At 49.2% G+C, this 16,880-nt stretch overlaps 1 protein-coding gene across 2 annotated transcripts in view; it reads left to right on the top strand.

Annotated features, from left to right (window-relative positions):
* Grk3 (G protein-coupled receptor kinase 3) overlaps positions 1 to 14,966 on the top strand; it is a 106,039-nt gene extending 91,073 nt beyond the window's left edge. For both annotated transcript variants that reach the window (XM_021186876.2, XM_029533628.1), the window contains 6 exons: positions 88 to 154; positions 1,598 to 1,693; positions 5,666 to 5,828; positions 6,987 to 7,123; positions 9,338 to 9,451; positions 10,362 to 14,966. In XM_021186876.2, the coding sequence (XP_021042535.1) occupies positions 88 to 154; positions 1,598 to 1,693; positions 5,666 to 5,828; positions 6,987 to 7,123; positions 9,338 to 9,451; positions 10,362 to 10,523 (739 nt within the window). In that variant the 3' untranslated portion in view covers positions 10,524 to 14,966. The remainder of the gene's footprint in view (positions 1 to 87; positions 155 to 1,597; positions 1,694 to 5,665; positions 5,829 to 6,986; positions 7,124 to 9,337; positions 9,452 to 10,361) is intronic.
* The last annotated feature ends 1,914 nt before the right edge of the window (positions 14,967 to 16,880 follow it).

Here is a 16,880-nt window from a genome sequence, read left to right as displayed (position 1 = left end):
TGAGATGGGACATTCCTGTAGTTCTTACGGGGAGACAGCTTGGTGCAGCACCTGTCCTCAGGACTCACCCTCTCTCCTCTTCCCCAGGGCACGAGAGTTGAAGGAGCACATCTTCTTCAAGGGCATCGACTGGCAGCATGTGTACTTACGGAAGGTATCCCTCTAGACCCTCTGAGCCCGCTCTCTGTGCCTCTCTGCTGCTGGCTTCCGGACCCTGTCCCTCCAGAGTCCCCACCCACACCAATCCTGCCACGTCCACATGTTCTTCGTAGGGGACAGCCATAGGGGGTAGGGGACTCCCCCGGAGAGGCTCCTCTTCCTCTTCCTCATTTTCTTCATACAGACCACATGTACCTTAGTTTTGCATCTGTGGTTCAGCCAGTTACAAATGGAAAATATTCAGGGGAAAAAATCACAGGTGTGCTGAGCACACGTGAACACCGCCCCGGTCATCAGTGTCACAACGGGCACAGACTGAGCACAATCCGCAGGGCATTGACACAGTCACCCAGAGGTTAACGCCTACAGAGGGTGTGTGCAGGCTCCGTGCAAATCCTCACTGCTTGTCTGTGGACCTTGTAGTCAAGGCACGGCCTGGATAGGTCCTCTGCAGGGGCTGAGGGGCGACCATATAAAAATTTTGGCCATCTCCTCTCAACAAATAAAGAGAAGGCACAGCATAGCAGTTCTCCGGCTAACTGAGATGTGTGTAGAGTCAGACTCACAAGTGCAAGGAACTTTTGACTTGAACGTAGATGTTTTGTGACACCATACCACCCATTCCGAATTTTTAAACCTTCATTTTATGTGTTGTTTTTTGTTGGTTTGGTTTTCTTTCTTTCTTTCTTTCTTTCTTTCTTTCTTTCTTTCTTTCTTTCTTTCTTTCTTTCTTTCTTTCTTTCTTTCTTTCTTTCTTNTTTTCTTTCTTTCTTTCTTTCTTTCTTTCTTTCTTTCTTTCTTTCTTTCTTTCTTTCTTTCTTTCTTTCTTTCTTTCTTTCTTTCTTTCTTTCTTTCAATGCTGGAGCTATAACCCAGGCCCATCTCCCACTAAGCACATCCTTTCCCTTGGAGTCATAGCCCCCTCTCTCCTTTCCTTGTTTTAAGCTTTACTGTATTCTCTTTGGAACACCCTGGGTGAATTTTTTAAAATTATTTATTTTATGTATGTGAGTACACTGTCACTGTCTTCAGACACACCAGAAGAGGGTATCAGATCCCATTACAGATGGTTGCGAGCCACCGTGTGGTTGCTGGGAGTTGAACTCAGGACCTCTGGAATGGTTAAAAATTTTTAAATATGTTTCCATGTGAAGCCCGCTGAAGAGTAATAGCTGTTTCTACAGGGAGAGGGGTCTGCCTGTCTTCCCTGCCACGCTCCAATCATCCGCACAGCCAGCACGGAAAAAGACTGGCAGGGTGGAGCTCTGGGCGGACATGCGCGTTCTGGGCATGCGCATTCTGGGCATGTGCTTTCTGAGCATGCGCTTTCTGGGCATGCGTTTTCTGAAGGGCCGGCTGTGTTCTTTTTATAGACTGTTGTCTTGGGGTATACAGGTCAGCTGATAACTGGGCCTTACCTACTTGTTGGATCTTGTAGTACCCGCCACCCCTAATCCCCCCTCGGGGAGAGGTTAATGCTGCAGATGCCTTCGATATCGGCTCCTTCGATGAAGAAGACACCAAAGGCATTAAGGTACACATTCTCCCGGGTAAGGGGTTTCTGCTAAGAACCACTGTGTGTGGAGTTGGCTAGGGACTAGCCCTCACACCTGCTCGGCTAGCGCTCTAGTAGGGTGGAGTTACATCCCCGGTCCCTGAACTCACTCTGCAGCCTAGTGGGCCTTGGACCCCAGGTTTTCCTCAGCCCTCCCAATGCTGGGGATAACAGACCACCCATCCTTCCTGGCTTAAGGAGAAGAGAATCCATTTAACTTAGCGATGGCTTTAGTTTTACCAGCAAAGCCTCGGCAGCTTCCTCCGTTCCAGTCATTCTACACCGCTGAGCAGCAGAGGGGGCACTCCTGTAGCTGTGACTGGCGAGTGGCATTTGCAGTTGAAATCCAACTTGGGAGCGAGAGAGCAGAAGAATGCGTGGTTTTTCATGCTTCCACGTCTAGGGTCTCCCTGTGTCAGGAGAGACTGCAGACTGCAGGAATCTTTGCCCTTGTCAATCAAGGGCGAGTTGTCTGCGGGCTTAGCATCATCCTGTACATTCACCAGACACTGGTGTGTGACTCTAGTTTTCCAAGCAGAGACAAGACATACTCACGGAGAATGAGTCATGCGGGAAAATTACCATCTTCAAAAAAATCCCAAGTCAGCAGGTCACTGCCTGCCTGCCTGCCTACCTGCCAACCAGCCTGTCATCTGTCCCTGACTCTGGTGGCTTATCCCCAGGTCTTGCTCTTCTCTGCTTCTTGAGTGTATCCCCACAAGTGCAGTCACCTTTCCACCTGAAAGCTTCCCCTCCAGCAGCAGGCCATGGTTCACACCTGGTACCTAGCGAGAGAACAGCGGGTGCCATGGCGGAGTCTTACAGGCTGCTGTCACAGGACAAGACCGGACAGGAGTGTTGAGAGCGGGGTGAAGGCAGCGGCTGGAGGGAAATGAGTCAGGGGACAGAAGCAGCTGTGCACAGGGGGCAACCAGGCTGAGCCAGTCTCCTAGGGAGGAGGCTGATCCCAGGAGACCCTGGGGTGTTGCAGTGTGATCCCCATTATGGTGTCTGCATTGGGCAAAGAGCCCACAGCAACATTGGTGACCAACTTAGGTCCACTTTTGTGAGGTTTGGATCAGTGACCTGAGGCGGCTGGAGGGCAGCAGGCTCCTCTGAGCATCTCACGCCTGGTGCATGGGTGTACAGGTACTGTACATGGTGGTGCTGCAGTAAGGTCAGTCCACTTCCAGATGCACCCACACATTTTTCCCATCAGATGCAAGACTGCCTGTCAAAGGCGCTAAAGGCAAAACTGGGCTCCAGGATGATGCTTCTCGGTTGATGAGTGTGACCCTTGATCTCCCGACCTGTGGTGTAGGTGGTGGTTAAACCTCCGGGCGTACATTCAGGGCTTAACCCACTAGGATCTTCTTTTTTGTGGCTTTGGAAAGAGCATTGTGGTTGGGGGAGGAGAGGGGCGGGGTGACAGCCTCTGTGGCCAGCATGAAGCTGGGATGCCAGGGCCATGGCCAGGAGGGAGCTGGAAAGAACTCCATACTTAATGATTTAAAACAGCTAGAAAGATGTGGTTGTTCATTTTCGGTTGGGCTTTTTAATTTTTTTCTTCTTTAAAAGAAATTTTTCATGATCTCATAGTAACATAAATCCCCCTCTCCTAATTTATTTCTTCCTTGGTTTGTTTTTAAATTTGAGATGAGTTTCTGATATATATTCCAAGCTGGCATCAAACTTGGCATGTAGCCCAGGCTGGGCCTTGAATGAGAGATCCTTCCTTGCTTCGTCACAGGTGTGCCCTGCCCTGCTGTTCTAGTTCATTATTAACAGCCTGGGCAAAGTACACACATGAACTTTCAAAAATTCTAGGAGGCAAAGCCATGTGTCTGTAAACAGTGGTGGTGGTTTTGGGAATGCAGAGTGTGTGTATCCATTCTGGCCAGGGACTTCCTAGGCTCTGCCCAGAGAGCACATACATACACACAAACATATACACAGCCAAGCACACATATATGCACGAACACACAAAAACATGTACACATACATACACAGATACATGCATGCACATATACACACACATATATATATATACACACACACATACATGTGTTCCCATAAACATGTATACATGCACAACACACACAAGTATACACAGGCACGTATACACATACATGCATGCATGCACACACAAACATGTATACGTACACACATATATACATACAAACATGTGTTCCCATAAACATGTTTACATGCATACACACAAATATACAGACATGTGTGACATGAATGCACACGCAAACAGGTATACATGGATGCACACACATATGCATGTACATACACATACATATGTGTGCCTCTTGTCACACTCAGAACAACTGAGGCCCTCCACTCTGGGTTTAATTTGGTCATTTGAATGGATGTGGGGTAAGTTCTGCTCCCTTCAGAGGCTCAGCTTCCCCTTTGCCTTCCAAACAGCCTGCCTGCTGCTGTCCCCGTCAGTCTTCTGTCTCCCAGAGGCAAGAGGAGGACTGGTCTCAGAGAGGTTGCTCCAATAGGTGCAGCTCTCACTACCCAGTCACCTCATTTTCCTGGCTTCCTGGTGAAGCCTGCCTCAGAGGGTGGGACAGAGACATTTGTGTGACTGCAGCTCTCAGAGGCCCAGTGCCTGCACTCTGTGACACTTGTATTTAAACACTCATCCTGCAGCAAGCTTTCCCCCTTTTCAAGATTGTTTGAAGGAGGCTGGTCAGCCAGCCTGGCTTTTCTCCTTTATCAGATTCTAAACGCTATGCAGACCCATGTCCCCATTTTTACAAACACAGCACCCACAACTGAAAGTCTACTTGGCTATCAGAATCTCTTACTATTTCTAAAGCAAGCCCAGTATGTGGGCCAGGAAGATACAGTCAGTAAAGTGCTTGGTGTACATGAGCATCTGAGTTCAGAGCTCATGTGTACGACTTTGGTGTGGTGGTGCACACTCACAACCCAGCACTGGGGAGTGAGGGGGAGGCAGAGACAAGAGGAAACCTGGGTCTCGCTAACCAGCTGGTTCACACAGTAGCTACTCACCCAGATTCAGTGAGAGACTCTGTTCTTTACATATAAATAAGTAAATAAATATGGAAGACACCAATGCCAACCTCTGGCCTATACACACACACACACACACACACACACACACACACACACACTCATGTGCATGCACACATACACACATTTTTCACACACGTACACATTCACACAATACACTCACATGCACACACATGTACATGCACATACTTGCATGCATACATGCACACACATATACATATATATTGCATACATTCTCACACATATGCATACATACACACACATACACATGCATACACACAATACACTCACATGCACATATATATATATATATACATATATATTACATACACACATTCTCACACATACACACACACACACATTCATGCCCACACATACATTCTCACTCACATACACACATACATGTATATGCACATACGCATTTATACTTCCAGACACATTTACATACACAGGAATAGATGTACCACATGCACATACAAACAAATTTTTTTTCTAATTTATGTCTTTATTATATGTAAGTACACTGTAGCTGTCTTCAGACACACCAGAAGAGGGTATCAGATCTCATTACAAATGGTTGTGAGCTACCATGTAGTTGCTGGGACTTGAACTCATGACCTTTGGAAGAGCAGTCAGTGCTCTCAACCGCTGAGCCATCTCTCCAGCCCCCACAAAGAAAAATTTTTTTAAAAAGTAATTTAAAAAATATCAACACATGTTCATTTTCATTGGCAAAAAATACCTGATGCTATTGAAGGCCAGACCTAGGCCGCATGGCGGGGAGCCACGGTGAAGCCCTCCCTGAATGTGGTCATGGTGGGGGTCCCACGGCCATGGTGCTGGCTGCCCTGCATCGGGGAAGGTGACAGAGCCCAGCCTCTTCTTTCCTTACACACCCAGCTGTTGGACTGTGACCAGGACCTCTATAAGAACTTTCCGCTGGTGATCTCCGAGCGCTGGCAGCAGGAAGTGGTGGAGACCATTTATGACGCCGTCAATGCCGATACTGATAAAATCGAGGCCAGGAAGAAGGCTAAAAATAAGCAACTTGGTCAAGAGGAAGGTAAACCGCTATGTGGCCCCTTGTCATCTAGTACTTAGAGGAAAGAGCACACCCGACTTGGGTTTTATGTGGGTTGGAGTCACAGGTGGATGGAAGTGCCCACTGAGGGGAGGCAGTGCTGTCTCAGTTCTGGGGTACCCCCACCCCTGGAACTTTGGGAGCAGGCTTGAAAATTTAGTCCTGGGAAATGGAGCATCTCAGAGTTGGGAACAGGCCCGTGGAGATTCCAAAAGTCTCCGTGACAGAAATGTACAGCGCAGACACCGGTGTCCAGGACAAACGCAGTAACAAATGCATTTTAAGTCTGCTCAGAAAACCAAGCCTGTGTTAGAAGGCGGTTTTGTGGACCCCAACCCCTGCCTTTCTCCTCTGTCTCGGATCTTGCTTTCTCCCCATCTCAGGGGACACGTGGGTCTCAACCTTTTGAGGGTGATCAGACTGTCTCCAGAGAGTAAGCTCCCAAGGGTGGGGGTGAGTTTTTTATCTCTTTTCATTTGTTATTCCTGGCACCCACAAAGCATAAGCCTCATGCCTAGCCCCTGTGGCATCGTGGGCACATTGATGGATGAGTGAGTGATTTTAACCCAACTGCCAAGGCTCTGGGGAATGTTTTGAAACATCCCTAGTTTTCCTTAAAGAATGCACCAACTTAGAGACGCAGTCAGTGCCCTGCATGGGTAGAGCGGCTTCAGTGAACTGAGGATGAATCTGCTGCGGCTGCCACCTTAACCTTGGAGAGAGAAAAAAGGCTGGTTTCAGAACGACTCACAGGATGAAAGTGGATTAAGGGAAAGGCTCCTCCAGTGGCAGTGGGACTTTGGAGAGATTTCACAATTAAACAGTCTCTATTATTTGGTAGTCGTTATTATACATACAGGTTAAAAAAAAAAAAAAAGATGGATTGGGAACAAACCTTTGCCCTGTCAGAGCTCTCAGTAGATACTGCAGGTTCAGTACCAAGAGCCTGGGACCTTCTGAGCTCCCAGGTCCTGTGTGTCCAAGAACCGAGACAATGGTGTTCAGAATGACCCAGGTCCTGTGTGTCCAAAAACCGAGATAATGGTGTTCAGAATGAGTTACTTTGTTTATCTGTGCGGATTCTCCAGCCCCAGAGCCTGTTTTAGTGGCGCTGTGGTAACATTGTGTCTTCACCCTCAGATTACGCCATGGGGAAGGACTGCATCATGCACGGGTACATGCTGAAGCTGGGGAACCCCTTTCTCACTCAGTGGCAAAGACGCTATTTTTACCTGTTCCCCAACAGACTGGAGTGGAGAGGAGAGGGCGAATCTCGGGTGAGTCCCGGGGTGGGCCCTGTGCAGCCTGGGGGTACAGCAGCTCTCTCATGCTACTTTATATCCAATGCCTCCCACTGTCACAGAAACAAGGGTTGCTGCAGTCCAAGTAACTTTTAAGTGTCCAAGTGGAGTCCCTTCTTGGAATAAGATTCAGGTGTCATTTGAAAGACTGAGTCCAAGCCTGACAACCTTGGGGGTGAGGAGCAAATGGAGGCTGGAGGGGGGAATGGGTGGCCTGGGAGAAGAGCAAAGAGGGGAGAGGGCCATCCTAGCACATTGCTTTCAGGAGTGAGGACACCCCAAGTTGCCTCTCCAGGCCTCAGTTTCCTGCCTATGAAGCTGGAGACACAGAAAGCCTCAGAGCTCCCTGTGATTACTGCCAGCTTACAGCTAGGGGCTGTAAACAAACTCACTGGTTTAGTGGGTCCCAGAGTCCAACACTGGATTTACTGAGAGGAATTCAGGGCAGTCGAGGGCAAAGCCAGCTCACTGTGGGTGGGGAGGGATGCTGACTGACTCAGGTCAGCTGGTGCTCGCTCGGTCTCTCCTCAGGTCAGGTTACACCAAGTGTCACCAGTGGGCTTTACACAGGGGTGGCTGGGCTAGTAAACCAAGCCATGCTGTCTGCACCCTGCTGGGAATCTGTAGGCAAAATTCAGTCCCTCAGAGCCTTTCTTGAGTTATGAGTTACTTAGTAGCAAAGGGTTTCAGGAGTTTCTAGTTATGGTTAGCAAAGGGACAAGTCGGGCTGTTTTATTAAACACCCACCACATGAGAGGCCTGAGGAGGAGTCCCCCTGGGAGATCGGTGCAGGAAGGCTGGACAGGGCTCAGTGCTGGGGGTGCAGGCTTGGTTCTTCCCAGGGTCAGGACATGGTTTGTGTGTACTGGGAGGCAGGACTGAGGCTCAGCAGTGCCCGCGTCCATGAGGCCAAGCTCAACTCCTTTATCCTGACTCAGAGTCATGGTTTTTGATAAGTGCCGGTGATGTCCAGGGTAATTATGAATGGTGGCAATGGCCTGTGGTCTTCTCACTGCTGTGCCAGGAGGCCCTTTGGAATTAAAAGTCGGGGTAACACTTGACGCACTGAAGTCGGGTGTCTTATGGGTGCCCCAAGATGCAGCTCTGTGCTGGCTGGTGTTGAAGTGTTTTCCTGGAGCCTGGTCAGGCATTCTTCTTACGAGCCTTGCGGAGGAGGGCATAGCAAACTTTCTGGGCTCTAACAGAGTCTCAGTCTCTCTCCCTTTCTGTCTCTTGCTGTCTCTCTCATTGTCTCTGTATGCTGAATCTGTTTTTCTGTCTGTCTGTCTGTCTGTCTCTATCTCTCTCTGCCTCTTTGTCTCTGACTTTCTGTCTCCCTTTGTCTATCGCTCTGACTCTCTCTGCCTTTGTCTCTGTCTCTTTGTCTGTCTCTGTCTCTCTCTGCCTCCATGTCTCTGTCTTTGTCTCTCTGCCTCTGTCTCTCTTTGTCTCTCCCTCTCTCACTCCATTCAGTGTTCTGTGTGAAGCTGGGCAGTCCCTGAGGTAGATCTGTAAGAATGAACAGAGGCATCATAGAAAGCATGGGAAGGTCTCATGCTTATTCACTCCAGATTTTTGTAGAATTTATCTAAAATATACACAAACAAACAACACCCCCGGCTGAGGGGATGAGGAAGTCACTGTGTGGTGGCCTCCTGTGGAGCGTCACACTAGATCTCCTGTGAGGATCCTGTAAGAACACCACTTGTGTTTAGCTCTTTTGGACACTGATCAAGATAGCCATAATGTCTTGGCCCATCTCCCCGTCCCAGCTGTCACCCCCCATGCTCACTGTTCTGATAATGGCTGGACAGTGGTAGATGCTCCTGTGACATGTGTCATGGCCCTGCTATTCATGGTTGTCCAGACTGACACTTATCCACAACGCCTGCCCATAGGCCCTCAGGGACCACCATTACCATCCACAGTGCCAAGCCACGGGCCCTCACAGAAGCATGGCTTTCCTGGTGTTTCACTTTGAACTTTGAACTTAGGTTTGTTTTGTTGGTGGTGGTGGTTTTTTTTTTTTTTTTTTTTTTTTTTTTTTTTGTCACTGTGACCATTCTCCTTATTTCTAGACGTTCAGGCAAGAAAGAGAAAGTAATGCCCTTTGCTTTTGAAAACGCACTCTTTGATTTATCCCAAGAGATTCACCAAATACCAAAGTAATTGTTAACTATTTGCGTTTAGCAAAGTCTACTGACGATGGAACAGATCATGTCTGTGGAGGAGACCCAGATTAAAGACAGAAAGTGCATCTTACTCAGGATAAAGGGAGGGAAGCAATTTGTCTTGCAATGCGAGGTAAGGTTTTTTTTTTTATTAATTAATTTACATCCCAAATGCTGCCCCCCACCCCCTCACAGGGTTTCTCCCCACATCCTCTCACCCCCTTCACTCCCTCCCCCCCAACCCTGGTGTGTCGGGATTACACAAGGTAAGTTTTTATTGACATCCTCTGGAATGGAAACAATGGCTCTGGCCACTGTCCCCAGGCTCCCCCTTGTCTCTCACCGATTTAGGAGTGTGAAGTTTCAGGTAAATTAGGTCACAGAGGAGAAGGCGCCATGAGTTGGTGGTTGAGTCTGGAGATTGGGGAGGGGAGGGGGGAGGCAGGGGTGGGGAGGAGCTGGAGCCTGATCTTCCCGTAACTCTCTCAATCTCTGGGATTCCAAAAGGAGTTTTCCAGCGGGTGTTGTCTTTGCACTACTCTTGAGTTTCCTCACTGGGCAGCCCCGGTGTGCTGAGGTGTGTACACACACGTGTTTTCCTAGAGCAGAGGCTTTCAGACAAGCCCATGGAGTCTTACTGTGCCATCCACGATGGCCAGGAACTCCGGTCTTCCCTGGCTCAGCTTCCCCCCAGGGCTGATGCCCTCCTTAAGTAACTGTAAACTCCCTTAGACGTGTGATCAGTCGTTTTAAAGGCCATTTCAGATCCCCTCCCCCAACTTTTATTCTATAGGCTGTGGTTTTAGGACCCAGAGAAAAATCCCCAACTAGGTTAAGGCAGTAGGTACTGTGTGCAGAGGAAACCCACAGGGAGAACCCACAGCTGGCTTTCCTTGTCTCACCAGGTTCCTGGGGACTTGAAGGTCAGGGGTCAAGAGGCTTCATTCAGTGCAGGTAGCATGTGTCCAGTGTCAGGCTCCATTTGTAGATACTGTTGGCTGATGAGTAGACACACCCCAATTCTCACCTACATCTCCATGCAGAGTGACCCCGAGTTTGCACAGTGGCTGAAGGAGCTGACGTGCACCTTCAGTGAGGCCCAGAGACTGCTCCGCCGCGCCCCCAAGTTCCTCAACAAACCACGGGCTGCCATCCTGGAGTTCTCCAAGCCACCGCTGTGTCACAGAAATAGCAGCGACCTCTGAACCACAGGGCAGCGGGGCCTGAAGGAGGGGCCCCGGCTCTTCAGCCCGGGAGTGGAGTGAAGCCACGGGAAACCATGTGGGGCTGAGACACAGTGTTTCTGAGCACTGACTGGGCTGCTCCAGCCCAGGAGGCCCGTGACACCAGGGCAGCCCTCTGATAGCTGGGACATCCTCGGGGCTGGCCTATCCACACTCTGAATTATTGAAGAAGCAGAGGCATTCTGCTATGCAACCCTCTCACTTTGGTATCCACGGACCCAGGACGTCAAAAAAAAAACGGTCCTTACCTCTCAGGCTTTTATGTCTGGCAGGTAGCCTATCTGAGGTTGGAAGCACAGTCTCTGGGATTGTGGCTTGTTCTAGGCATTGCTGTATCTGAGTGCCTGCCTGAGGTGTAGGGGTTGAGACTCCAGACACTGGAGGAGGGTCTCCGTATGTCAGGGCTGACTCCTTGCTGTCCCCGAGGCGATGAGGTAACCCTGAACATTGCTTGCACGTCTTGCCTCTGATGGCTTCTTTCCAGAGATGACAGTCAGAGGGAAGAGGTGGGATGTCCCCTCGAGGAAACTCCACATCACCCATCACGGCCATTTCTGGTGGGCACGGCCAGGACTTCAATCAGGACCTAGGTAATCCACCAGACAGTGCCCCCCCCCCACGAGTGGCGTGCATGAACTCGGGGTCGCCCTCGATGGTTAGGTCTATGACAGAGCCCTCCTGCTCCCCCTGTTTGACCTGGGGAGCATCTGAGGATGTGCCCAAGATAGACAAGAGTTGCTACCTTGTCCTTTAGTATAGCTTATAATGACCTCACACTGGTGGGTGACGATGTCCAGCGGTCCCCTGCGCGCCCTGGCGTGCCCCACGCCCTCTGTCACTAATGCACTGTGCGCTGGGTTATTCTGACGGGGGCAGCAGTTTGCCCAGCCCCCTTCCCCTTAAAGGTGGTTTTCTCGGCTGCTGCCTGGCCCCATGTCACCACACTGAGAAGTCCTGCAAGGTCTCGGTGGACTTGTCCCAATTCCCGGGACCGTGAGGGGTGAGGCAGTGTTGCTGGGTCTCTAGAGGAACTCCTGAGCACATAAACCCGACAGCGGGATCTTCCTGACAGTTCCCAGTGTGTATTACGTCCTTGTGCTGGAGGGAAAATGGGGTGCTTATTTATTTATATCTATGGTTTTGTTTTGTTTTTGTTTTTAAATTGCAATTACCTTTTGAGAGTTTGGGAGATCATTTACCGAGAGGGTCTGTTCCACTGCAGGTGCACTAGGGGCCTGTGAGACTCAGTGCCTGTCTCACCGCACATGCATTCTGGGTTCACGATCACACACTGAGCCACTGTTCACTGCTTCTAGGGTGGGGATGTGGCGTTACCTAGCAGGGGCACCCTGCTTGCTTAAAAGACTAATATTCAGATTCTACTACTACTACTACTACTACTACTACTACTACTACTACTCACACACACACACACACACACACACACACACACTTAAGCGTTGTGGTTACTGTATAGGCATGGTTAGTATGGACAGCTCACACATGCTCAGTCAGACCTGCAGGGAGGGGGAGGGGCTGTATCTCTGGCCTCTTTAGGGCATATAGAGACCCCCTCTCCCACCCCTCCACATTGTGAGGGCGCTTGACCCCAGCTGGTGCTGGGCTAGCCGTAACAGTCTCTTATTGGGGTTATAGCTATACCAAAGTCTTTCAAGATGGCACAAGACCGTGGGATCCTGCACCTGCACTAAATCACGCCAGACTGGCACAGATATCATGTGTTATTGGCCGAGTTAATTTTAAGGCTCCTTCCCTTTTAGAAAAAGAAGTGTGTGTGTGTGTGTGTGTGTGTTGGTGGGGTCTCCTACGAGTTCTCCTGCCTCAGACTCCAAAGTTAACCATTTTGTCCCCTCGATCCCATTTCCCTCAGGGACAGGAGTGAGAGAGGGCAGAGGGCCCCTGGCAGAGTCCTAATGATTCCCATGGGTTGGTGATGGATCAGCTAGTGCCATCTCAAAGGCCATCTTTCCACCCTGGCATGTGGCTAGGGCGTGCCCTGGGTCCATAGGGTGGGAGGAAGAGCTAGCTGGGTTTATGATACATGGCTGTTTGAGAGTTCCCATCATGCGGGCAAGTCCCTAGATGCCTCTTGTATTTAGACTGTTAACAGGACGAGCCATGCATTCTGGAGACTCAGGTTTCTGGCCTGGAGCGCTTGACATGATGGAGGATGTTCCACAAGATGCTGTTTTTACACAACTATGCTCTACATAGGCACGGTTTCATATAGCAAGACTCAATGCACAACGTCCAAAGATATCAGATTATTTTAGAGCCGCTATGTGACACACACCAAATTAAAACCTTTGGCAAGCCCCAGTTCGTTTATTATTTATTTTAATCTAAACTACCTTTTTGTCCTTCGGGCTCCCTGCTTTTCCTCTGGGTCATAATTAAATGTGATTTAAAAAAAAAAAAACCTGTGGAAGTTGTCACACTGTCGTGGTTGACAGAGGAACCTGTCTTGCTATTGATACAAAAGTGTGCACATTGATAGGCCCGTTAGCTGACATTACAAACTGTGCGTGTAAAACCAGCAATGAAAGATGGATAGTGGCCTACCAGGGAAAGACACTGCAGGTTCACAAGCCCAGCTTCAATTGGCAGAGGCGGTAGGCTTATGAGTTAGAGGCTAGCCTGGCCTACATAGCAAGTCTCTGCCTCTAGAACACCAAGGGCTACAGCATTAGCTCTGGGCCAAGGTCTTGCCTTACATGTCCAAGGTTCTGGGTTTAATCCCCAGAGGGGGTGGACAGCGGGCAGCAGACTGTTAGCCAACTAATAAGATTTAGCTCTAGTGGTCGCCTTGACCTTGGCTATGTGTCTGTGAGAAGCAGCTGTTCTGAGGCCCCACGCCAGGATTGTTCAACAGTGGTCAGTGTGGCAGAGAGGCAGAGCAACTCGGGACAGGAACTCACCATTTCAGTGGTAGGATAAGGACAGAGGGAGAGAAGGCTTGGTTGGCTGATGGAAGCCGCACACTTGGCATGATGACCCACCAAGGAGGGAATGAGGGGCGCTTGAGGGTCACACCCTCAGAATCCCCAAGGGATTTTTGCAAGGCTTGCTTGTTTCGTTCCTGAGGCCCAGTTGCCCCACCCCCCAGGGCCCCCCCCCCGCCCCGTCATGAAGGTGCTGCCACGTGTTCTTCGATGGACAATCCCAGGAAGGTCCCTCATCAGTGATACATCCCGGACACTGATCCTGTCACCTGAGACTGTGGCTGTGTCGCCCAGGCAGTGTGAGGCTGTGAACCCCAGAATGGCATCACGGCCTTCCTACCATGTTTGACTCCACCTTGGAACTTTCATAATTTAAATTTAAAATTTTTTTTTTCTTTTCTCTTCCTGAGTGAGGTTTACTTGAAAGTCTCCGTTGCTCACATTCATGTGAATAGGACCGCTTGCTTTAACTTCAGTGGTTGGCTCAGGCCTCTTTTCCTTTGTGCGTTGCTATGGGAATGAAGAAGGATGAGCCAAAGCCTCTCCTCCTCCTCCGTTCTTGGTGGACATTAGCATTTCCTCTGTTGGCTGCTTTTGTCTCCATGGACAAATAAGATAGAACACCGCACAGCACAGCACCTCAGGCCGGCAGCCCCAGGATTCAGGACACTGAGACGGGAGAACGATAAGCCCCGAGACGTCCTGGGCCACGGGGGAAACCCTGCCTTAGGAACAAATAAACTAACAGATGGAGTTGCTTCCTGACACAGGTGTGACCGCTCCTACAAGCCACCGAAGGTGCCGCGTTGCCATGTTCCCCAAGTGGGAAGCCTCGCGCTTTAAATGGCCTTCAACTGAAAAGCAGCCGCAGAGACTGGGTTCAAAGCGTTCGCCTTTCATGAAGGGCAGATGTCCTTATAGCTAATTCAAATCCATAGTGTAGAGTTAGGTCTCCGGCATCTAGTAGTCTGAGTCCTTCCTGGAAACAGGTACCTATGCATCCCTTTTAATTTTGCCCTAGATGTAAAACATCTTTGACAGCAGCTTGGGAGTGGAGCCATCATTCTGATTATCAGCTGTGATTTGTTTCCCCCCTTTCCTTGGATTTTTCACCTGCCCTGTGGTTATATGTATTGTATGTGGTTTATAAATTCAACACTGGCTTTTTTTTTTTTAGTTCTGTTATTAAATTATATTTTTCTATGTTCTAAGTAATAGCAGATCTGGCTTCTTCTGGTAACAGAGATGGATGGACCTGTAACTAGGAGACAAGAGTTCTATTTTAGCACAAAAGCATTTTATATTATTTATTGAATCCGTATGTGCGTTCCCATGGAAACCATCTGTATTTCTGCTTCTTGTGATCTGTATAGTTTGTTATTTAAAGAGAGATGGCAGCCTTTTGTGTTGCTGAAACAATAAAACCGAGCTCCTACAAGCAGTGGCATGAGGCTGACATCTCATTTCCCTGACGTGGACTCCCCCCAACCAAGACACGCGTGCGGGTTTTATAGCGCATTACAGGTGGGTTGCTGGGAATTGATCTCTTCTACTTCCTTGACAGCCATCAAGGGTGCTGCACCCCCAAGCACTTTGGAGAATGACCTCCAGAGTCAGTCATTCAAGATGCTGATCTTGTTTGTAAAGCCAGCCTTGTCCAGGGGGCCCTGTGAGCAGGCCAGATCCTTTCTCTAGCCAGCATGGCCTTATGGGAACCAGGGTTGCTCCGAGAGCCTTGGCGTTTTCCGTCTATGCTCTCCTCCTTCAGTCTTACTGGTCTCCGCATCCAGTAACCATGCCAGCACAGCCCTCTCTCTCCTTTATCCATGACAAACTGTGTTTTAAAACCACTCTGAGGAAAAGCTGATTTAAATGTGCCTTCTTACTTCTTTCTATTCAGAACAGTTTGGGAAACTGGATCGTAGTGGCAAACACTCACATCTAGGAATAACCCTCACTGGTGCTGTTTCTTATTTTAAGGGGACCCTCCGGGCTCCATTTATGCCAACAATGGTCAGCTGTGAATTGAAAGTCCAAGAATCCAGTAGTTGCTCAGTCCCACGAGGCTAGTTGTTTCAGCGGGTCCTCTGTAGAAGTGGGTTCCAGCAGATGCGCTGGCAAGTAAGTGCAAGCAGGAGAAGAGTGAGTCTTCCTTCTTGTAATGTCCTTATGTAGGTCTCCAGCAAAGGTGTGGCCCAGATTGAAGGTGAATACCACCATGCCTGGATCTGGGACTGGCTTTGTCCCAGGCTGACCTTGAACTCAGTCTCCTGGGATTAAAAACATGTAGTATCTTCCCTGGGCCTAAGTTTTTCATAGCCACCATGCCTCAAGATCTCTATGCCAAGATCCAGGACTGAGCTGGGCAGTGATGGCACACGCCTTTAATCCCAGCACTTGGGAGGCAGAGGCAGATGAATTTCTAAGTTAGAGGCCAGCCTGGTCTAANGAGTGAGTTTCAGGACAGCCAGGGCTATACAGAGAAACCCTATCTCGCAAAACAAAAAAACAAACAAACCAAAGATCCAAGGCAGAAATGTGTGTCTTTCAGCCTCAAGATCTAGATCACAGGTGAGCCCTCAAATTCTGGATTGTAGTTCATTCCAGATATAGTCAAGTTGACAACCATCACATCACATCACCATTACAGCCCCCTGATAACATCTCAAGAGCAGTTGAAGCAGTTCCCACATGAGATCATATGTTGCTCTAAGTCTCTGTTCATTGGTCCTGGGTAGAGTATCAGTCAGTCTGTATTAATCATCACCAGCCCTGTGTGTGATACTATGGTTGGTTCGCATCACCAATCCCTGGCCCTGGGAGTTGTAGGTACCACAGTCGTTCCATTCTGGAGCAGTCCGACTGGTTTTCTATGCTGGAAAATGGCTTATATCAACCCCAAACTGATAAGGATCTGTATAAAAGATGCCTAATCAGACATGCTGACCCCTGTCTGCCATTGAAGACTGCACCAAGTTGCTACAGTATTGGAGACTCAATTTAAAGGATGCTGACTTTGGGAGTGGATAGGCATTGCTGCTGATTCCGTTGGTCTCATAGTACAGCTGCTTGCCCGGGCTTCAGGGGTTTGGAACCTCCCAAACCTTTCAAGATGGAGTCTAGACCCATATGAAGAGGTTCATCTTGCCTGCAGCATGTGGGAAACCATGGCACACCCCCAATCAGCTTACAGGATGTATTAGTCAGGGTTCTCTAGAGTCACAGAACTTACGGATATGCTCTATATAGTAAAGGAATTTATTGATGACTTACAGTCTGCAGTCCAATTCCCAACAATGGCTCAGTAGTAGCTGTGAATGGAAGTCCAAGGATCTAGCAGTTGCTGAGTCCCACA

The sequence above is a fragment of the Mus pahari genome, chromosome 23 (genome assembly GCF_900095145.1).
Source record: "Mus pahari chromosome 23, PAHARI_EIJ_v1.1, whole genome shotgun sequence".
NCBI classification, from domain to species: domain Eukaryota; kingdom Metazoa; phylum Chordata; class Mammalia; order Rodentia; family Muridae; genus Mus; species Mus pahari.
This window is presented reverse-complemented; position numbering and strand designations above follow the sequence as displayed.